Source organism: Eutrigla gurnardus, assembly GCF_963514095.1.
Source record: "Eutrigla gurnardus genome assembly, chromosome: 2".
Taxonomy (NCBI): Eukaryota; Metazoa; Chordata; class Actinopteri; order Perciformes; family Triglidae; genus Eutrigla; species Eutrigla gurnardus.
This window is the reverse complement of record NC_139916.1, coordinates 16,188,937-16,213,348: the sequence shown is the minus strand read 5'-3', so window position 1 is coordinate 16,213,348 and position 24,412 is coordinate 16,188,937. Positions and strand designations below refer to the sequence as shown.

Sequence of the window (24,412 nt, the reverse complement as noted above, 5' to 3'; positions counted from 1 at the left end):
CACTGTCAGTATTAGTTTGTGTATTTGTATGCAACATGCTTGTGTCCATGCCTCCCCCCTCCTCACCTTGCTCAGGTGTGCATTCTGCTTGAACCTCTCCAGCCCGCTCTTGTAGTATTGCTGGGCCAGCTGATGCTGTATGATGTGTGAGTGATGGCTGGCATGCAGAGTAAGGGGTGAGTGGCTGTAGGGTGGAGGCTCTGAGCGTGTTCGCTCCAGGGGTCTGTGGGAGGTCAATGTAACTACGCCTTCCCTTCTGGTGGAGGAGGACAGGTGAGGCTGCTGCTGCAGAGGAATGGAGCTCAAACCATGAACTGTGGGAAGGATGAGAGAGAGAAACAGGTTTTAAAGATTGTGAATGATATGATGGCAATAACGGGAAGAAAAGAGGAATAGGAGGAAGCAAAAGGAGGACAGTTGATACAATTGCATTATAATAATCTAGATTAATTATTCATCTGACTCAAAAAGAGAAAGTGAAATACAGAGTGAGATATGCCATAGCTGTATTTCATGTTCAAAATAATAATTACAAAGAAAATACACCTTGATGATCATGTTTGAACAGTATATTCTTATATTGTTTGTAAAACTGCATCACCCTCAAGTGACAGTAGAGGGTGTCCTTGAGCTATTCATATCGTAATACTAGCCGAAATGTAGCACAAGGCAGAAGACAATGTTCAGTGTTCCTGCAGTCTCTGATTTCAAATCAATGGACCTTTTTCACAGCAGACATTTTGAGTTATTTTAGAAGGTGTCACTTAATACTAGGATCCCGAATTTGCACCCCTAAAAGGTATGCAGTCGTTGATTTTACTAGTTACACCTGCACCTTTCTGCTAAAACAAGTAGAAAATAATGATTGTTGTTACTGGTTAATATACAAGCTTGTTGTTTTGACAGCAGAACTTAATTGAAGGAAGGTGAAACAGCAACATAAAAAACAATCGGTTTACAATTGTATTACATAAAATAATAAAAGGTACAGGTAAGCAATAAAACACCCTCCACAAATGCAAATAAAAAATAATAAAAATAAACTAATAATATATTTTCTTTGAACACATACATCTATAATACATATATTAATCAACATATTAATAAACTAAATCTACTCACTGTCATATGCAAAGGTAAATAAGTAAAAAAGGATGGATGGCTATAGACGCCAAAACTCAAACGAAGTGCAACATAAAAACAAGGCTCAAAGCTTGGATGAATTACATAACATCATGATTACAGACCAAAAAAATAGAAGCTTATACTTTGCAATAGTCCCTTTATCTTTTATGTTAAAGTTCCAGCACTGTCTCTTCCCCATCACTTCCTCTGTACCCAATACTACAATTGACATGTTGGTGGGATGTCACCTTTTTCTTATTAAACCTTCAACCTTAAATCTTTGAAGAGTACTCAAATATTCTCTGGGCTATCTTGGCCAGAATGTGTCTGGTAACGCGTGTACTCCCTTCCACTGTTTTACTTTGCCACGTTGTTTCCTTCATACCACACATAAACTATAAATTATATCATAGATAAGGCTGGCGATGGCTCTCTTTGAACCATTTATTCACAAACCACTTGCATGGAAAGCACTTATTGTACTGTGCCAGTTTGGCTTGGATTGACACTTATTTGTACATCGCTTTGGACAAAAGTGTCTGCCAAGTGAATACATGTAAATGTAGTCCACCATATCGTTGTTAACTCTTTACCACGCAGAATCAATAAAACATTTGCCAAATATCAGCAGTCACACTGACATTTTCTTTGCTGATCAAAAGGTAGGGAAGCCATCCATCTACCTGTGTCATCTCAAACAAATCCCTCTATCCATCGATTACAGAATGGTCAGATCTTCAAATGATACAACTCATTTTGTGTTGTCGCTTGCAAGTCTAATGCAAGTCTCCTGTATATGTGCACATTGAGACATTTCTCTTTCTGCTGTACAACACAACTCACGCGAGACAAGCTGGGAGTGCACCAGTCCGGTGTGTGGTTCCAGTATGAACACAGGCTGCAGGCGCTGAGCCAGGGCTGGACTGCTTCCTTCCAGAGGCAGGTAGAGCTGATGAGCAGATAGTGCCAACTGCCTGGCTCCTCGCAATTCAGCCTGGGGAGAAGGGGAGGAGTGGAGACATGATGGTTAGAAATGCCAGAGAGATCACAAGGAATTAGTGAAGCCCTCATCATTGTTGTAGCTACACAAATGTGCAAAGTGGAGGGTTAGTACATAAGGCGAGGGCTTCATGGCCTGGTTGCAGTGTAGAGATAGCCTGATCTATAAACATATCAACATTGTCATATAGTCAGTACCACATGACTGATTCACAAGATATGAAAGCACCACAAAGATCAAGAGGGAAGTGAAAGCCTGAATACACCACATGTTTCTATAAGTGTTCAAATGTGCAAGCACTATTTTAGACATTCAGTCTTAGATGGACATAAATTCATAGCAGGAATGTGTATCTGTGTGATCTGTACGGTTGCTTTTTATTGTGAAATAAAATGTCAAAAGCCTAAAGACTGATTCTGAAGGGAAACCTGGAAGGCATCGTTGCTCACCTGTGCAGGAAGTCCAGCAGTGATGTTGGGCATGGCAGTGTGGTTGGGAGGCGAGGTGAAATGGGCCAGCAACCTCTGTGCCTGAATCACACAGAAATTAAAACATGTAACTGCATATTTGCACAATAAATGACTCCTCTCCAGTGCCATATATCAACTTTCACACAAAATCCTGATTCTGTTAAGCTTTCATATAAGACGTGTGTGTTTAAAAGCTGATGAACCCACTCTGTCGAAACCCAGTCAATTATAGTAAGTATAGTAGAAAAAGAAGAAGTCAAATTTAAATTATTGTACTTCATTTAACACCGAAGTTATATTCATCTGTAGGTGGTAAAATCACCAGACCGTTTATATTTATGTATGAATCCCTAATCACTCATAATTTGCAAATGTGGATAAGAGAGTCTGATAAATTGCAGTAATATGACACCTCACCTCATGAGCCACTGAGAGGTGCCCGTTATCTGAATGGAGGCTGTCGTTGGGCGAGCTGCACCCTGATGCTGGGGTGCTGCTGCTGCTTGGGGAGGAGTCTGGGTGATAGAATTGAGACACGGCCATCAACTCATGATAGCACAACACTGTCAGAACAGACGTGTTCAAACAACACCAAAAAGATGCACGTATCAAATTGGAAAATGAATCAAACTGTGTCAGTACGTGTCGAAATCACATGGAAAAACTTAACAGATATAGAAATAACATATCAAAGCAGCGTTAACTTGAAATAGCTAAAGGAGTGGTGCAAATGAAACAGAAGGTCATGAGGGTGTTCCAGCTTAATGTAAATACTGTACCCAGAGTTTCTGGCCTGTGCTTGACAGCGGGAGGGGCGCTGATCTTACGCTGCAGCGGGTTTGGCCTTGTAGTGATGAGCTTCTTTAACTTCCACTTCAGAGTGGGCTCAGAGACTGCACGTACACACACACACACACACACACACACACGTACACACACGTACACACACACACACACACACAGTGACTCATTACAGATACCTATCTAGCTTTCAAACATCATGATAAACTGACTGATATTTACATCAGCGAGAATGCTTCCACCCAGTAAAGCATTATATACAGCATACAGTATGGCATACCATAGGGATGCACTCAATTTCCATAACAAAACCAAGTTTGAAGCAATCTGCAACACAGCTGGGCCAAGCGAATACCTCAACTCTGGTCAATAGCATACAAAGTCCCATGTTTACATTGGTCAGGCTCCAATAAGCTCAAACAAAACAATCAATCAGTGGCTGGCTCCGAGCAGATAAAAGGCAGCTTTGTGTTGTTCAAATAAAAGCACTGGAGGGTGTGTGTGTGTGCAAGCTGGCACCTAAGGGTCCTGGGGCAACGCAAATACATAATGTTTGTGTACTCGCAGAGATGTACAGGAAGATGAAACCACTCCCACTCTCATTCACATGCTGAGGGAGACCTGCTCTGGACTCTCACGCGGTTCATTTTACAAATACCTTCTATAAAGTTATGTAACTGCTTTGGTCTTTGTGTCTCGCTGTTGTTTTTATGACTGTTGAGTCTCTCTCTGGCCCTGCAGGCCTAGCGCTAATGAGTTTCCTTCGTCTCACTGGAAAGGAAACTCCTGTATACATTTATTCCCTCCCTCACTTTCTCATTCTCTCAAGCAAAATATGTACCATAACGACAGTTTCCTGAAACACTGAAAAGCATCGCACTGGGCTATGCAGTCAAACTCAGATTACACAGAACACGCTGCAACAGAACAGACCTGAGATGGAAAATCACCAGTCACCTTCACGGTTCAACCTCAACCCCATCACAGACACAAACAACAGGAGGTATCTCACCTGTCCTTCGCAGGGCAAGGTCTTTACGCTGGTCACAGGATGTAGGGTGAGACTTTGGAGACATGTCAGGAGCCGGGAGCCTAGGTTACCATGAATGTGTATGAGGAGATTTGTTCCTTTTTTTTTTCTTTATAAGTTCTTCAAATATTCTTCATATTTATTACTTTTATTAAAACCAGAAGAGGACTTCCTTACAACAATAAAATTACTTCTTGTGAATGTGTTTGCAGCTCACACAGTTCTACTTTGAAAAATTGTGTATGTTTATCCTTCTCACCTGTATCCTGGTGTAGAACAGCTGTGGTTGGGAGTCAGCCTGTCATGGGCGGGCTGGCTCTTCATAATTATGTGTTCCCGAAGTTTCTGTCTTACCAGAGGACTGGCTACAGCACCTATCAGTCGAAAAAAAAAGTCACTGAATGGGATCATGCATGGCCATATAAGACAGCACTACATCAACAACATAAAATGATGAAAAATAATAGCAATGTACTGTATATTACTATGGTATCAACGTCAGGAGTGAGGCGACGCCTGAAGTAAGTTCCAGGATATGTGTTACTTTCCTCTGAGCTCTTTTCATTTCATCTAGATGATAATAACTAAAAACAGCACGTTTCCTGAAACTAGTGTTTGTTCGCTTCTGGTTTGATGAGTACATGTTTCCTTGGAGTCTGAGACTACATCACAGCACTGTTGGAAATCCCCTTCTTTTTCATTGAAACACAGAAGAGCACGTCAACAGCGTTTCAACCCACAAAAGCACATTACATTACAGAGAACTACATTATGTGATACTCACTCTGCTCATTTTTGCTCTTTCGTATCAGCTGTTGTAGCTCTTCTCTTTTCTCCTGCTCCATCTCTCTTTGCCTTTGTTCAATGTTGTACTGATAAGAAAAAATAAACATTACCATTGACTTGTGAGATTTTCACAAAAGTATTTACATTTATGCCACAAATATGTCTACATAATTTAGTTTTGCCTCTAAATGTACATATTAAACAAGACATTGTGTTACACTAAAGAAATAAAGAACTAGAGGTGCAGCACCAACCAGCTGATCCATGATAAACATCAATCAGAATCTAAAGCTTACAGTAACCTGATCTGCTTCTTACTCATTTCTGATGAGCATTCATCAGCCTGTCAGGAAAAGCAGATGGCTTGTTCTTGTGGTTGATGTGGCAGCAGCTCTATCCGCCTTTCACTCTGTCCAACTCACCCTCATCTACATAAAATGATGATGTGGTGATGAATGTTGCCAGATGTGGCAGGACTAGGTAGAGTAGGTCAAAATGTCATGAGCAAACTCATATTCATAGTCTCATTAGTCATATTGAGTCACTATTTGTGTACTGAATGGTGACGATACTTGACTATTATGGTGATTATTTTGATTCTTTCAAATGACCAGAAATAGAGAAAAAAGTAGTAGATTGAGCCAATGTATTAACACCGCTGCTCGTTATGTTTGGTTCTACTGAAGCTCTCCTTTGTCACCGTCCAACTGGTTCAAGAGTGTTGTCCTCCAGACTCAGAAGTTGGTCCTTACCTGCAAGTGCTGCTGGGAAAACTGGGAGCAATGCTGAGAGGTGAGGGGTCCAAGGAAGAAGGGAGGCTGGGGGGCCAGCATGGCCGAATCTAGGCCTGCATGCAACAACCTCTGGGTCACACTGAGGTCCATGGGCTGCTTCCCATGTGTGGATAATGGAAGCTGCTTGCTGATGCTCACATCCACTACAGAAGGAGAGAGGGGTCAACATAACACATCAATTTGTCGAAGACTATCACTGTCTATGCCTATGGATGTCAACGTGGTGACGATAATTTGTTTCTCTGGAGTATATATGTTTTTATATGCAACTATTTATCAATGTCTTGCATACTGGTCTGATATATAGTCCATCATCATTCTATCAAGTGTAGAAAAAAGATCTTAGATGTGAGATAACTAAAAGGTTTTAACAGCTATTCACAGAAAAATTCCAACAATCTGAGTGCCATTTACTGCTTTGCTTTACATAAACATGATCAAGAGTGCACTCAGTTTATTTGGCATAAGTGTATGCCCAGATGTGTACTTGTACTTGAACTCTGCACATTCACCAGTCATATTTCATTTCATTCAAGTCTTCCTGCCTCAAGTGAACTGGCGATTGTCCAACAATGCATTCAGGAAAGCAAAAGAGTGGGGTGTTTGTGTGTGTTGGGGTTGGAGGGGCACAAAAGAAAGGAAAGAAATCAAGGGGAAACAGGGAGGGGAGTTGGATTTGAACATTGTGTGGTCAAGGCATTTGGGTCAGGTACATCAATCTGTCATCTCCCTTCCATGTTTTACTAAAATGAAAGAAATAAAAAGCTAAGTTTAGCACGCGTGAGACAATTGAACCAAGCTTCAGAGTCCTAATGAAAGACAGATGTCTTTTTATAGGTGCAAGGGAGTGCAAAAAGGTTTTAATCCATTTATGCAATCCAAAGGCCACTGTAAATATGTTAGAGCAACCTTACTTTTCAACTCAACTGATCTCACTGTAGCCTTGCATGGCCTGCTGGTATGACCTATAAAACAGACAGTAAGACTAATGATAACTGATAGTGAGGAAACATTAAGTTTTCTGATGCACCATAACAACAAGACAAAAACATATGCAGGCTCACAGATGATTCGAGACGGGTTTTCACGTGTAAATGCGACGACACCTGAAACCAAAATGTGGTGACAAATGTTTCGGTACCGATACAAAAGCTTAGACAGATGCAGTATGGAAGGAGACACCTTGCTCCCTCTGGGGTCGAGAGATGGGAGGGAGGCAAGGACATGGAAATTTACTGAACTTGCATGTCCAAATGACTGCAACCCCAAAAATGTTACTCAACATTACTCACATAATTCCTGCAAGTGAGTGTTTCTTTACTGGCATACCCTGCTGGATTATAGCACTGTGACACACCTCTCACATCACAATATCTAAAAAAAACAAAACAAACTTGCATTGCAATTATTTTTGTTATCCAGGATTCCAAAAACAGAAACCAAACCAACTACAGTGACACACGAAAATGTACATTCAAGTGCCAAAAATAACAAAGAAAGATAAGTCAAGTATGTGTTTCTAGAGTTAAGCATGCAGGTTTTTGAAGGCTTGGTCCTCAATGTTAGAATTAACAGTAGCTAACAAAAATACAATGGCTTAAATGAAGTCCATGACCCTTCTAATAGTAATCTACAGAAACAGTATACTCAGATGTAACATTCAGCCATGCAACTCCAAAACAGCTCAAAACAAACCCCCATAATTCAGGTTGCACACAAGTGCCACTGAACTTCCCTCCTGCAGGAGCCACACAGTAAGTCATACAGACCCAGGCAGCGTTATTTGGCCCTCATTCCCAAAAGCAAGACTGACTCATAGAGAGAAGTAATCATGTCTGTGAAGGCGTTACGGGTTGAAAGAATTTCTCTAAAGAAGAAAACACTCCCACGCTCTTATTACTGCAGGTCAAGTGAGACTTGCACACAGTAGAACATGAAAAAATAGCCAGGGAGTTAATAAGACCAGGACTATTTACAGTACGAGATAATATATAGTATAGTTTAAACCAAGTGGTTTCAGTTCTGCTGTTGTGCTTGATAACCCAATATAGAGTTCATAATAACAAAACTATTTGTTTATGGGGTCAGCAATGTTTTCTGTATGTGAGTCACAGAGAAAACATATAATTTACAAGAAAACTAAAACTTTGATTCATGATTATTTGTACAGCTCTTAAAAGAGGCAGGACACACAGAAAGATAAGCCTCCTGTAAAAACGAAAATGCAATTTACACACTACTTGCGGTACTGGAATCCTACCTTACCAGGTGACTCAAGGAACCCATGACATGTCAGACAAAACTTAATCTCTGAAATATTTGAACCCGTCCCACATTAAGCTGATTCATGTCTGTGTAACAATGTGTCAGTGTTGAAGTTGAGGGCTTGTTTTTTTTTTTAAAGCACCAGATGCTTTTTTTTGTTGTACTGTAATTAAAAAAAAGTCAAATGTGCAACAGGAAATACCTGTTGCAGCAGAACAGTATGTATTTCCAGAAGAATGTCTGTGTGTTTTCAAAGAAAATCAATCACTGGAACTGCGGGACTGTGGTGTTCGTGGTAGTAGGGACTCAAATTATCTCCACACACACACACACACACACACACACACACACACACACACACACACACACACACACACACACACACACACACACACACACACACACACACACACACACACACACACACACACACACACACACACACACACACCAAACAAGTCAGCTCCCCTGAGGGAAAGGAAACAAGTCTTACTTCTCATCTAAACAACAAAAAAAAAAAACACCTGCGATATTTTTTTTTCTTTTTACAAGCGAGGACCAGGCTGCAACAACCATGTGTATAACAAGAAAGAATGTGATGCTAAATGTCCGCCCAGAGACACGCAGTCTACACTGACTTTCATGTGTTCAGTAAATGTTTGGTACCTTTCTGCAGTTTTGCTGGAAAGGCCACTCTTCCATACCAATACTCATTTTGAGTATTTGTACTGATTCTGAAGCTGTGACATTATACTTAGAACTTAAATACTTCCACTAATTGAACACAAAACCATCATCATCAGTCATCGCATGATGCATTCAACCACGCATTTACCACGACTTCACTGAAAGAGGCCATTCACAGCTCGCACTTGTCTCAACATCACATTACAAAAAGGGTGCAAGTATTCTTAGCCATGGCCTGCTACTCATCAATTGTGCGCTCATTTTAAATACAAGGAGAACTGCATCCAGATAAGATCTGTGCGTGTGCTTCTGTCTCTCTCATTTGGGCGTTGTAGTGCTAAAAATAAGCAGGAGACAAACTTCTGGTTTCCGTAATAGCATATTCGTTTCACAACCATCATCCTCTTTCTGTGTGCTTTCTGCAACAACACATAGACACACGCACACACACATGCATGCACACACCTGCACACACACACACACACACACACACACACACACACACACACACACACACACACACATACGCACACACTCACACAGAAACACTGACTTCCTGTTTCTAAAGTTAGTCTACACCATAACATCCTCTTGGTTCATTTAGGCAAGCAGAAGCTGCTATTTTGGTTGAATGGCTTCACTGGCTGACTTCTGATGCTTGAGAGTTACAGATGTCCTTCAGCATTGTTTATATCCTCACTGTGGCCCTAAAATGTGCCTTGTTTATTGTTGGAGTGAACGCCACAGTAGTGTTGGATGGAGTTATGTCCGGAAGTCACACATCAGGTTAAGCACAAGCTTCTATTTGTATACATAAACACGGGCAGAAGGCTTGAGGTTGATGCCTGGTTAGAAGAGCAACAAGGCAGAAAAGAGCAGTTCAGAGACAACGCTGTTGATATTGTTTCTGCTAAGATATCAAGCATGTCCACTTGAGTGTTAATTCATTATGTCCACCAGACTGACACCGAGCTCTATATTAACACACACACACATTAGCAATTTTATGACAGCTACACCACCACGCTGACCACCTTCACCCATTTCCCCAGCCAGCCACCTATCTCTCCGTCCTTTCCTCCATCCCTCCCCCGTCCTTACATTTAGAGGAATCCACAGCTGTTGGGGACATTCTGTCCCTCTGCTTCTGAGCAGCTGGAGTATCAATCTCCGTATGTGTGCATCCAAATGTGTGTGTGTGTGTGTGCGCTTGTGTGTGTGTGAGTCCATCCTATACGCGCCAAGATATTAATAGCTTGCAGTTGTTTCTTTTGAGTGTACACAGCAGGCCTTTGTGTTTGCATAAGTGGGATCTGCTTGTGTGACAGTTGAGGGTGAGTGTACACGTGTATCGGTGCACTAGTGCTGGCATGTGTTGGTGCCAATGTATTAATAAGGCCCATTTGTTTCTTTTGAAGGAGTACTGTGGCTCTTTGTGCTCGTTTCAGTACATGTAACCATGATGGTGTATTTTTAGTGTCACCTGTCAGTAAACACTTGTGTTATTGTGTGTAATCATATAACTGCACATGTGTTTTGGGACACTGAGTTGCGTTGCTGTTTCTCCACATATTAATAGCATCACACCACTTGTTTTTATGAGTGTGGGGCATGCGTGTGTGTGCTTATAAGTGTATTAATAGCATTCCCAATTGCCCACACATGCTTCTGTATGTGTACGGCGTGTGTGCAAGTGGCTGTCAATTATTTCAGCCTCATATATATCAGCTGTACTGCAAATGGGTGTGGAAAGAGAATGAGTTTACTACAGATGACTACTATGTGTGTAGTCCGAGCTGATGATATAAGCTTATCCCAGTATTGGCATATATTTCAGTGCTGTTTACTCACTATAACATCTACTTTTGTTACTCTCATGATAATGACATTTAATTGATAACTGCAAAATATCGTATCCTGCAAATCCTTCACTTTTTATGGCTGCAACTCAGGTTTTTTTTCAATGTAAATTATTTGAAAAAACTGTATTATAAAATGTCAGAACATATCAACCACTATTTCCCAGAGCACAAGGTGATGATTTGACAGCCCAAAAAAACAAAAGGTATTCAATTTACCATGACCCAAAACGAACAAAAGCAGGAAGTCCTGACATTTAAGAAACAATTTGATTCAATAATGAATTTATTCAAGGGCGGAATCCTTGTTTGTTTTGCCAAAAATGTGAACTTAGCCAATATAACATGAGGGGATGTTTGGCATTTGTTTTTACGACTGCAAAAAGAATGCCGCATCTCATTTCCTTTTTAACCCCAGAGACTTATGAAATTACAACATTGTGCCATGGCACAAGCTACACATTCCTACACTTGACTGTCAACAAGGTAATAATCGCACAAGAAAATATGATGTTCCTTCATCATCATCGATTCTTTTTTTCTTGACCAAAAGGTCAGAAGTCAAAACCGCTGTAAGACCTCTCTTGATGTCGTGTCCCTCAGGCGGCGTGGGAAACAGGACAATAATCACAGTTGTATGTATATGAGACTGTCACAAGCTAGCATGCTCTTTAGTGTGATTCTTCAGCTTGATTTATCTCAGCCAAAACAGAGTGACAATTGTTGAAATAGTTTCATTTTATCTCCTGTGGGTTCCAAAGGGTCATTTTTTTTCGGAGGGGTGGGGGAGCGAAACACTGCTGAATTCTGCTCGGGGACTTGTCGTACATTTGGCATGAGACTAAAACTCTGCCTTGGTCAAGAACACACATAAAACACCACAATACATTCATGACCTGCTCATCGTTCATAAGAGAAAGTGGTGACAGTCCACAGTACAATACACACCCTCATTCAGACAACTTATCACCATGTTATGCAAATGAAGACATGACCCCCCCCTCCCCATCTCTCACACACACACACACACACACACACACACACACACACACACACACACACACACACACACACACACACACACACACACACACACACACACACACACACACACACACACACACACACACACACACACACACACACACAGCAGAGGGATGGTTGTGTTTTTGAGGGGCATCTTGCATCAGTAGTCAGCTGAGTTGATCTTAAATCAGGAACAGGAAATGTGATCTGGGGCTCTGGCTGGTCCAGAACACTGTCCCTATTGTCAGTGCACTGCTGTGGCTCACACTGGGAAAACACTGGGGACTTTTAAAGGTTATCTGTCCTGGGGAAAGGTTGGTATTCACTTTCACAACTTGCCTGCAGCACAACGCTATACCCCAAATGGATATGATGGATATGGATGGGTATTAGTGGAAGATGGCTTGATTGCTAAATATGACTTTGTCCTTCTTATTATAAATATAAAGGATTATCTAGGGTCAATTGAGGAGCTTCTACAGCAAGCTGGTCTATCAGTGTTAACAATGTAAAAATAAAGCAATGTGATTACCTCTATGTATTAAGCTGAAGACATTAAAGACACTAGAGCTGAAACTATACGTAATTTAATCAATCAGCCAATGGACAGACAATTAATTGGCAACTATTTTGTTATCTGGTTAATTTATCAGTTAAGTTATTTTTCTAAGCTATAGAACCAAACATTTATTGACAGTTGATGAACATTGTCAGGTTACTTCTGAATGAAAGTCTATGTACCCAAATGTTATCAATAAATATCTCTGAAGCAAGTGAGTGTGCGGGAGTCATTCTGATCTATATTGTCGGCCATAGATACCGTCCTACACACCTCACCGTCGACCTACAGGTGTGCAAATGTTTGCTCTTCCAAAATAAGAAATTTGGGACATTTGTAACTGTGTCTGTAATTTTTCACTATTTCCTGACAATCTAGAGCCAGAAAAGGCTCTAAATAAACCTGATCATCTCGTGTTTTTTTTAAATAATTGTTTTTTTCTGCCGAATGTGCAAAGTAAAACCCAGCTTCCTACCTCAACAGCAAGTCAGAACAACACTGACTACTAGCAACCACAGTGCACACCAGTGCCACTGAATAACATGAATCACAAGCATTACATTACAAAAGGCCAGCGTGTGACTCGTAGCCGATGCCAGCTGTAGAAGCACAGAGGTGACTTTTGTTGACATCAAAATGTCTTTGTCTACAATAATGTTGAAAAAACCTGCAGACAGAAGGACACGCAGAATTTCCACATCTCTACTGTTAAGTGTGAAACTTTAGCCACATGAGGCCTATTTAGTGTTGAAAACTGACAAAGTCACAACTTGTGGAGCAAAAGGGCTTCTGTGATGATCAGCAGTTTGGGTTATATGACACCGATCATGTGTAAGAGATGTTGTAAACACACACACACACAGTATTTGCACATGCATCCACACAAGCAGATAATGACCCATTCAAAGCAGTTATGGTCACTTCTGGTTATCTGAGATGATGAGAGGAAAAAAAAGTGAGGGCGAGATCTAAAAGGCAACAGAAAGGGGGCAGAGTGTAGGTGGTGTCAATTCCTGAGGCATAGCCCACATGAAACTAATGTAACTGTATCCCTGCAAAAGCACCATGGCTATGACCTCATCCCATCCAGAGAGGGAACCTGGTCACATGAGAACATTATTCCACGCATGGCCACCGTGTGTGTGTGTGTGTGTGTATGCATTTTAATTTTCTAGGAAATTAAGGGGCTTGGGTGGGATCTGAAAATGTTTACGACTTCTATGTGATACAGCACACACATTCAGACAACACAGCTGCTCATCCCACGGTTCGACCAACAACCAAACACTTGTTGCCTAGCAAATGAGGCAAACCTTTCAATGATGTTATGGGCAGAAATACATTCAATGGGACATTTTACACCAACACTCACAATGAAGCTTCATGCCATAATTAATTTTCCAAAAATGGTCCTATTCATCACCTTAAAAAAGTCATGTTGCCAATTTGACAGATTAGGATAATTACAAGGGCACTTTACATTACAATCAATTAGTCCAGGAAGGTGAGGGGGTATTTACTAGACTGCAGCACCTGATGATTCTGGGCCATGACCTCAGGTTATGTACACGTATTCTGATTTGGAAACCATAATGCATTTTTTTTTAATTGTTACATTGCATGCAAATGAAAATCTCGGCCAGGTGAGCTTTTACACCTGTTGAGTTTGGACGTAAGCCAGAAGAAGACGCCATGGATTTAACAGCGTCGGTCTGATATTTAGCTGCTCCACGGGTTTTCAAGGCACACAGCATTTAGTTAGTTCAAGTATGTAAGCAGACACTCTTTCTCGTACACAACCATGCAGTGAAGTAGTAGTCAAGATACATTTTTAAACAGCTAGAGCCTTTAAGAAACACGTTAGCTAACTTAACTTTTCTTCACGGTGCAAGTTAGTAACATTTAAGTCGCCTACCGTTTGGAGGTGAAGTTCAAACGTCCAACTTCATGCGAAACCAAAGGCTATTTTAAAGCAGCAATAGCGAGTCAGAAAGAGGAAAGACGGGTAAAAAACTTCGTCCGACTGCCCGCCGCTGTCATCTTGGGTCCGGTTTGTTTAAACGGCTCGTTGTGTTTTCAGCTATCAGGATGTTTTAAACTGAAAAGCATTGGTTCAGCACGCGCCCGCTGACGGAACACGCCACTTAAAAAAAAAAAATGTTTTCTATGAAAACCGAAAAGCTTCGCCCCACTTGTCTGTCTCCTTCCCACTGAGCGTCCGTGGTGGTGGAAGCGCTGATAAACGCTGCTGGCTGCGGGTCTCGCTGTCACCCGCCTGTGTGCTGCCGGTGTGAGGGCTCCATCTGCTGAACCCAGCCGGGTACGGATGCTGCTGCGTGTCTGTGCGCGCGCGCACCGAAGTACACATCTGTGGTAGGCCTACTTGTACTTTACTTGAGTATACTTTTTTACAGCTCGTTATTTATGTATTAACTTTCTTGATTCAACAAATAATATATGATGTATTATTATGGAGAAAGAGAGTACTTAAATTTACATAATAATAATAATAATAATAATAATAATAATTATTATAATAATAATAACAAAAGTAAACTAATGTACACATTAATGATATAATATACATAATTCTGAAATTGATTATTCTGCCGCTAATGGAATTCACACCTGTGAGTCATACTGTGAAATTGCAAAATGTATTCAGTGAAAAGGCCTACAGTCATCAGATAAAATATATTGGAGTAGAATATAAAGTTCCCTCAAATGGACACTTCGCTCTGTGCAGTGCTGAAGTTGCAAATTTATTGATGGTTGGGTGTCATGATATTATTGGTTGAAATTGGATGATCCCAGCTGATGTAAGCATGTGTCATATTTAGTTTTCCAAGGAGAAAAAAATGGATTTTTTGATATAAACAATGTAGCCGGGTATGTGATCAAAAAGGGTTAAAAACTGGCACTTTAAATTTCAGCGACTTTAACTGTAGGCTGATATTTACAGCAAATATATCTTGCAATGTGTATCTTTAGGACACTTTTTAACGGAAGCGGTGAGCCCAGAACAGAAACAAGCTGACCATAAATATAAATATGGCCATCATAAGTACTGTAAAACCACAAAACCAAACATATTTGAAATACATATGCACATCCAGCCTCAAATAGAACGTTATGCTTTATATTAAAGTCACAACCAATGTCATCGTCTTTTGTGCTGCAGAAGCCCAAAGACCTATAAGAGCATGTAAAAGGTATTTTACACTGTAAGTCGATGTATTGAATTCTTGAGATGCTGTTATTTGAGCAAGCCGATCCAACTAGCTCGTTCTGAGCCATCATGTTTATTTTACTATGCTCTATATGTGACTTTTTCCAGATTTTCCTGTATTTTTATTTTGGGATCTGACCACCTTGTGAAGCCGAAGGCAAATGTTCACGTCTGTGGACAATAGTGTTCTATTCTATCTGGGATGCACACACACACAAAAACACCCAACAAATGTACTCCTAATTTAGACAGTGCTGCTTATTCTCACATGTCCTCTCCTGAACTGAACTCTCACTGTCTCTGACAGTTTCCTCATCCTGCTTGTGGCCAAATCCCCTCTGCTCTCTGCCAAAAAAAAAAAAGGCAAAATCATTTGATCCATAAAGATAAACCAATCTTGGACAAACCAACTCAGTGAAGCTGAGCCAGTCGTTTATTAAATGTGACCCAGGCCAGTCCAAAGAAAGAGTCAAAAGCTTTGCTGTTGTTCGGTTTAATTGTGTACCGAAGGGGGAAATTATGGCCTGAGTTCTGAAAAAATTGCTATCAACCAACCTCAGTATGATATCAACAACGGCATGTCTTTTCCCATGTGCTCTTGGCAGGACTTAACAGTCCATCCCCCAGTCATGGGGTTGACTGTGTCCTGAATCATTTGAGATACGTACAAGCAAATTGAATTTCATCGCCCATTTTGAACAGCACATGCTTGAGACAGAGTTTCTTCTATTTGCAGATGGAGAGTGTGTCTGGTGACCGTTGTTCCCATACATTTTTTATTTTAAATAGTATCTGTCTGAAAATCAAAATATGTAAATATTAATGTATTCACTTGTGGCCTTTATATACAGTGTGTGCGTGTTTGTGTGTGCGTGTGTGCGCGTGTGTGTGTGTGTGTGTGTGTGTGTGTGTGTGTGTGTGTGTGTGTGTGTGTGTGTGTGTGTGCGTGTGTGTGTGTGTGTGTGTGTGTGTGTGTGTGTGTGCGTGCGTGTGTGTATTTTGGGGAGTAAAATAACCATGTCTCTACAGCATATGCTGTACTACTGATTTGTCACCATGTGAACCACCATTTGAATTGGAATGCACCCTTGATGACATTATGATAAATAAAAAAATATTCAGAAATATTAACATTGACAACATTAATTTGGCTTGTGGCACACTTACTGAAACCACAAGCTCATTCAGTGACCAGACATGATAAACTATGGGCGCATCTGGTTTACACTAAGTTTGAAATCTTCAAACATAGTTTTTTTTTTGTGCAAATAACTACATCCTCATCTTCATTAGACACATCATTCAAAACTAAAAACCAGTGCACATTGAAATATCACACTCAATTATCACTCACTTGCAACTAGAATGCACATGTGAAACTACGTGTAACTAATTAGATCACTTAGAAATGAATAGAAATAGGATTCAGGTTTGCTCTTTGGTGGAGGCCAATTTTGGAGAGAGAGAGAGAATAGGGGACTGCAATCACAATAAACTGTGTTTTATTTACAGTACAATACATTAAGGATTTCATCTTCAGTTAAAGCAATTTTGTCTGATACTGTAAGGGGTATAAGAGTATTAAGAATGAACACATTTCATTGTTTCCCTATTGCGTATGTGTCCATTGTCTATATTTATAGCATGCTACAAATGAAAAGCCAAATACTCCAAATAATAGTGTGTGCAGTTGGCATGTGCAAAGGGCTATTTATTAGGTATTTTGTGTGTAAAGTTGTGATGCCAAACATCTTAGAGGAGTTTAGTAGTTTTAAATGAAGTGTTTGCTTTTGCAAGAGATGCAGGATATTTTGTTGTGTATCTGTTGTGTATCAGCATTTGTGTGTAGGATTTCAACAAAGAGGGCCCTAGTTTCAGAAACTGTGTTTTTAGCAGTTAAACAGGACTGATGAATTTGGCAACATCTGTGTTTCTGTTAACACGTCATCATCGGTTATCTTATCTTCCCCCCTCACACTATTTCTACATCGCCTCTGCCATCATAAGGCCAGTGCCACTGTTGAATAGCGAGTGTGTTTTTGGATCATGTGACTGTATCATAGAGAGAAGGACATTCATTAGACACCCCAGGAAAACAACCCCACCTTACAGTGCAATGAGCGAGATGCTCGGGAGAGTCATCCTCAAAATCTTGTCACCAGACGTCCACAGACACGCAATTCTTTCTCACAGAATTCCTCAGAGCGAATTTAGAAAACGGAAAGCCAGAAAACAGTGAAGAAGGGAAAAGACACATATGGCATACATGGCTAGGACTCCAAGGTGGAGTTTTGTGGCCAGTAGGGCTCACTCCTCTTCCAGTCACAGGAAGCCAGTAGGAATGAGAGGAATGCAGTCAGGCAATGGTGATGGAGGGAGCAGCAGTTGCAGGGCAGATTGCCAACAAGAGAAATGATAGGGAGAACGAGAAAGTGATTAGAGAGTGGAAACGGCTCGGGCGAGGAATAATTAAGACGCGCAATCACAATCAGCGATGTTGATGTGCCTCCAAAACCGCATAGCCACGCTCACATACCAAAAACAAAACGCCCAGTGGCTGCTTTTTGTTGTTGTGCGTACGAGTGACTGTTTGCTCCGGTATTGACAGTTTGATGCGGATAATGTGCTTGATATTGGAAGAGTCACTGACGGAAATGCCACAGTACATTACTGTGACCGGTGGAATGTGTGGAGTTATCAGTTGAGCAGATTTCCTGGTATCGGGTGGAGGCTGGGGGTCCACAAACAGGAATTTGAGATTCACCATCCAGGGGGTCATCCTACCGTACGGACACACACTCCCATGCATGCAGAGGCCTGCGCCCACATGCAGGCAACACACTCACACATGCACACAGATGCACGCAAACACAGCAGAACATACAGTTTCTCTCTGTCTCTGAGGTAGCTGTTCTAGCTCACTGTTTTTATTCAGCAAAAATCCACCTGCTCAGTATCAAACAGACAAATTAAGCAATTAGCTAGTGAACATAAGTGGAGCATTAAGCTGCTAAAGAGCCAAATCCCTGTGTGTGTCACAGCAACTTTTTAAGGTGCTATGTCAATATTGTTGTTAGGTTGTTGCACTGCCCCAAATGAATTTAAATCACCATTTAATGTCAAATGCAGAGACGATAAAAGCAATTCAACTAATCTAACAATCTGCAGATGTTTGCATGTGTTGTGTATATGCAAAAAAGCTTCATTGTGCATGTAAAACAGCGGTTGTTGCACCTGAACTGTGCATAATACCATCATACGTGTTCAGGTAGCCCGCACTAGGCTGCAGCCGGCAGCTGTGCGGTAACTTTGAACCGAGAAGACGACGGAGGCTGCTAGCTGTGGCGTATAGCCTCTAAAGCCTTTCCATCCTCAACAGCAAAGAAATATCAACCCACAGAGGGGATGAATAGCACTCAGCATTCGCCTGGTTTCTCTGGAAACTGACTGTAAGGCTGGAAAGTGTTGCTTTACGACGCCTTCACACTCCTGCGTGCACCCGTGTGGAAAAAGGTAAAAAAACAAAGAGTTCAGAACAACGTGTACCGCTTTGAAAAGGTGTGTGACGTAATATATCAAACTGAACAAACGTGTGAGGAGACAATTTCACTTGAGTTAACGTTAGTTTTGAAAAAAACTCTTATGTTGCCTGTTTTTCATTAAGAATTTTAATCGAGTGAAACATATATAATTAGACAGAAAGTTTGTTTTCATAAATCCTTGTGCCCTTTAGCTCATGGCCCAGATAATAATATAAAGGAATGTGGAAAAGGCAACAACTTATCATTAACATGTATTTAATACTTCCTGCTGAAAAGGGTTTTCCAACCAACTTTCAAACCGCTTCCTCCATGACAAAATCTTTCTGTACAATTAAACATCCACATGGTAGTTTCATCTCAATTAGAGCAGATGATTGCAGTGTAAATACTTTTCCACAAGGGGGTGATACACAAATGACTGCATCTACTGTTTGTTATCTAAACACAAACAACGTTCAAAACCTGGAAGTGAAAGGACTATCATCTCGTTAATTCGCCTCAACCGCTAATCTCAAACTCCTCGTCAACCCTTTACAGTTCTGGCCTAATCTCAGTTGGCGGTCTCTGCTGTGACGGAGAACTCTCCTAAGACCACGGCTGACTAAATTAGAGGGGATTCGGAAAGCCATATTTTACTATACAGCAAGTCACTGTACTGTCCTTCAGCAATTTGGAAAATGTGATGAAATAATTACAAATCCAAGACCTTTTGGTAGTGAAACCAAAGATTAGATATTGACTGAGACTTTTAATGTACACACAAGACGAATGTCACGTCTTTGTGACCGAAACATACAACGTTGTTACGTTTCTCAGCTGGATTCAGACACTTTAGAGGGATAGTTACATCCAAGACCAGCTGATTGTGGCCTCTTAGCCTGCTGCCCCTCCACCTTCAGAAACCTAGCGTTTCTGAATTCATCAGAAATATAGCGTTTATCAAGTTATAAGTACAGTTTGGCTGCTTAGACTGATTACTTTGTTCTCCCCTAATAAACTTGTTTAGTTTTCAGTTTTTCAATACACAATTTTCTTGATTATTGGTGATATTGAAAATCCTCAAAATGGTCTTTAAATATATTGTGTCATCTGACCAAGAATCCAAAGATCTAAATGACAGATGATAGTTGAGAAGCTAGGGACAAGTATATACTGTATGTTTGCTTAAATGGTCTCATTGTCGCTTAAAGATGGATTACAATGAATAAATGATCGAAATGTTTTCCCATCAAATTTTCTGTCAATCAGCTAATCAGTCAATGGACATTAATTTCAGCTCTCATTCAATCCGTGAACCAGAGTGGTGCTCTTTGGTGAAAACCTTTTTCTAAAAGCCTTAGTTAACCAGAGTATGTTTTTTTTTTTTTTTTTCACCTGCCAGTGGATTCAGAGACTAAGAATATTAATTGGATTATCAAATATTCTCAGTAACAGCTGAATGATCATGCTAATTCATTGAATTCCTAGAATTGATAAAAGTGTACACATACGGTTGGGAACAGGGGGAATCTGTCTAAGGTGAATCAGTATTAAACTCCCTAAAACAGTAGAGAAAAGGTCAAGAAAACCAATTATGTCATCATTATGGCCCCATTATTTCCAGAGAACATGGAGGAGGTACAGTCTGATTTATTGCCCAACAAACCACGTATAAGTCACTAAAAATGGAGCAGCACGGTAGAGTAAAAATAGAGCGAAAGTTTAGTGTTTCGGGCGAGAAAAGCTGAGGCCAGCATTTCATATCATGCAGCAAGACGTATGTATAACTCACGAACACAGGGAAGAACGGAGCTCAATGTGCTTTCTACTCGCTTTCTGCCACATGCTGAAAACATAAGAATGTTTTCAGCATGTGGCAGTGGTGAGGTGATGTTCAGTGCTGGTCCAGATTTCTATAAAAAGATGTGTCTGTTGGCAAAAAAGTATGCATGCACAAGCAATATTTGACAACGCATGTCATTTTTTTCTCCCTTTTTTGCTGTCCTTGAAAGTACAGTAATTCAGTACAGAGGAAAGCCACTGACAGTGACAGCAATTTGATTAACTCTCACTGTGTCAACAAAACCAGGCTTTTCCTCAACAAACTCTCGCTCTCATCTCTGCCCTTCTGTACTCGTCTCAGTGTTGCATTCAGGGACTGTTGGACTGTTGTTGTGTGTCTCCTTAATGCACTTTCAGACTTTTCCTGGACAGACTACCTCTCCAGGGTGGATGGGTCTGTTTCCAATTTTCTCCCCTTCCCCGTCCTGAAAAAACGACACTTCCCAAACCAAAAACAAATAAAACCAGAAAAATGAGTTTCTTTTCTTGTTTTTTTTCCCCACCACAATCTTCTTCTTGCACATTTTAATGTGTCTTTGTGAGTTTGAAGCATTTGCAGTCATATCAGTGTAAATGGTGGCCACTACACTGAATCCAGAACAAACTCAAGCTTCTCACAGCTGAAGCCAACTAAAGACGACCGTCTGCCGGTAGTAACTGTGAGGATGAACCAAAGCAACAACAAGAATAAAACTTTTCGTGGCAGCTAAAATCCTTTCTCCAGGGAATAATACATTAAAGATCGACGTACTTTCCTGCCGATATACAATCATTGAAGGACACATTTTCTTTTACACAGCTGTTACACTCTTTTACAGATTATGAGCAAATGGGCAACATCACGTACCGGTCTTGGGTGCTTACATCCAGTGAGGCCCCTCCGTGCTCCCACAGCAGCCGAGTCAATCACAGAGGCAGCGGTCGGACGGGCTGGGAGGCTCGGAGAGAAGATAGATCCTGCTTTGACAGGGGAGCGGTGCTGCAGCGCTGGAGCCCGGCTGTGCACTGACAGAGGGAGTCACAGTCAACTGCTTGACACAACCCTCTGACTTTTCTGTGTCTAGCACTTCCTCTCTCTCTCTCTCTCTCTCTCTCTCTCTCTCTCTCTCTCTCTCTCTCTCTCTCTCTCTTCTCTCTCTCAATCACTTCCCCCTAATTTTATAAGACACTGTTGCGTTGCCCTACCAGCCCCCTGCAACTTTTGTAACTTGTCAGTGTTGCCCCTGACTCAGAAGCTCCAGGGATGGAGGGTAGAGGGGTTTTGTGTGTCTGTGTGTGTGTGTGTGTGTGTGTGTGTGTGTGTGTGTGTGTGTGTGTGTGTGAGTGTGTGTGTTTGTGTGTGTGTGTGTGTGTGTGTGTGTGTGTGTGTGTGTGTGTGTGTGTGTGTGTGAGTTGGAAAGAAAGAGAAAGGGAGAGCAACAGATTGTGTAGTCACTCATCCGACAAAGACAATAGCAGGAAGTGTAGCTTTAGGGTACAAAGTACACAGGACTGAAATAAGAAAGCTGCATCAAGCATTACACATGACAGCCTACAGTAGTTTGACACAACACACACACACACACACACACACACACACACACACAAAGCGTTCTCGCTCCCAACTCGTCAAATACCGACGTTCGATCGGTGCCAAGCAGGGAATGAGAACGTGCTGCCCATCTTGGATTTGGCACCAGCATATGTGTGAAATGTGTATGTAATGAGGATGAAAGTAGTTTTTAAAAAGCCAAATCATAAAAAAATGTTATATCATATTTTTTTGTTCTTTAAATATAATGAATTACCTTCTTTTTGTAAAATTAGTTGCAAAACATTGTATTTGTAAGTTGTTTCAACATTAGGTAAACTGTATATGTGACAACAACTGATCATTTTTGAACAAACACAACTTTAAGACCTAGTCAAGCCCCAAATTCTACACATTAGAAATTCTCAAACTCGACACAAATCTAGCAGTCAGTGATTACTGACAGTATTTCACCCTGGTAACAGTGTTATGAACCTTGAAGTGATTACAGTGGTTTATTTCATTGTGATCTTTTCTCTGCGGACATATAACATATGATAACCTGGCTTGATCATTCTTGGTTGATCAACAACATTGAGATTAATGTGAGGAACAAACACAGATCATAACTTCATGATACAAAGGCACACATTCGGAGGTAAAGTGATTCTGGTAAATGTATATATTTCCCCGGAAATACGGGTGGAGTAGAAGAGTGAGAGCGTGTGGTTTTCTCACAGGTTTGTTGCCTCTGAGGTCTGAGACGAGCCAGAGATTCATTCATATAAATGTACGACATTAGAGCGCTCAAAAAGACCAAATCTGTGTTTCGTATGATTGGATGCAACAAAACAATAGGATGGGATGGAGCAAATCAAATTCATACCTAAATTAGTTTTGTCGTCCAACAGCTTTTATTTCGGGGAAACTTTTCTCTAAACTACTACAACCTTTAACCATCTCAAAACGAAACCCCTATGAATACAATACATTGTTTATAATATTCTGCAACTAAAAACACTGTTCTGTTAATATCCTACTCTGATTTCAAATGAATCAGTCAATACACTTCTACAATAAATTAATTTGTCTACTGTTTATTGCTTCAATCTATTAATTTTTCTTCCAATAAAATGTCACAAAATAGTGAAAAAGTCAATTTTGCCTTCCTAGAGTCCAATTTGAGATGTTTTGATTTGTCCAACTAAGAGTCAGACATTTAGTCATATATGATATATGATATATGATATATGATATATGACAAACAGTGGTGTAGTGGTAGTTGATGAGGTGGGTGTACAGCTAGGTAGATGGGTAGGTTACAGAGGAGGAAGTGGGTAAACTCTCCTATATCCAATAGGCTGGCTGATAGGTGGGTAAACTGTAAACCCCCAGATAAAGATATACCCTCCACTACACCACTGATGACAAAGCAAATCCTCAGCTGGAACCAGTAAATGCATTTTTGTTAAAAAGAAAGAAATACATAAATAGGATCGAGATCTGACAAAATAATTGCCCCCACCTGCTGTGTGGTCTGGCCTCCTCCGCTACTGCGCTAGCAGCTATGGATTAGCTTTCTGCTTCAAACGTAACTTCATCCTTTGGGAAAACATACTGACCAAAGGAAACTCATGTTTGAGGTTATGACCTTTTGTCCTTGTGGCAAGAGGGATTCTGAGGTTAGCTGGCCTTGGTCTAAGTTTCACCAAAGTTTCAAACAAAGTTAACTTTCTCAAGAGCGGAGGATTGTGATGTGCAAATGTATTTAAATCCACAATCAAAAGCGTACGGCATCACATTGATGGTTGATTTTATATCTCCCTTATTACAACATACGTTGAAAGAAATGTAATTTATATGACTGTGCTTTTACATTTTCAGTACATTTTCCAGATATCACACTTC

General features: G+C 40.7%; 1 protein-coding gene across 2 annotated transcripts in view; it reads right to left on the bottom strand.

Moving 5' to 3' along the window:
- LOC311027788 (histone deacetylase 7-like) overlaps positions 1-22,038 on the bottom strand; it is a 39,668-nt gene extending 17,630 nt beyond the window's left edge. The window contains exons 1-10 of one of the 2 annotated variants that reach the window (XM_084031947.1): positions 21,842-22,038; positions 5,965-6,149; positions 5,211-5,298; positions 4,686-4,800; positions 4,409-4,488; positions 3,375-3,488; positions 3,013-3,110; positions 2,575-2,655; positions 1,969-2,119; positions 67-314 (exon numbers count right to left, since the gene is read on the bottom strand). In XM_084031947.1, the coding sequence (XP_083888073.1) occupies positions 67-314; positions 1,969-2,119; positions 2,575-2,655; positions 3,013-3,110; positions 3,375-3,488; positions 4,409-4,488; positions 4,686-4,800; positions 5,211-5,298; positions 5,965-6,096 (1,107 nt within the window). In that variant the 5' untranslated portion in view covers positions 6,097-6,149; positions 21,842-22,038. Of the gene's footprint in view, positions 1-66; positions 315-1,968; positions 2,120-2,574; positions 2,656-3,012; positions 3,111-3,374; positions 3,489-4,408; positions 4,489-4,685; positions 4,801-5,210; positions 5,299-5,964; positions 6,150-14,317; positions 14,604-21,841 lie in introns of those variants that run through there. The other variant, XM_084031946.1, reaches the window with a different exon arrangement.
- Positions 22,039-24,412: the final 2,374 nt, after the last annotated feature.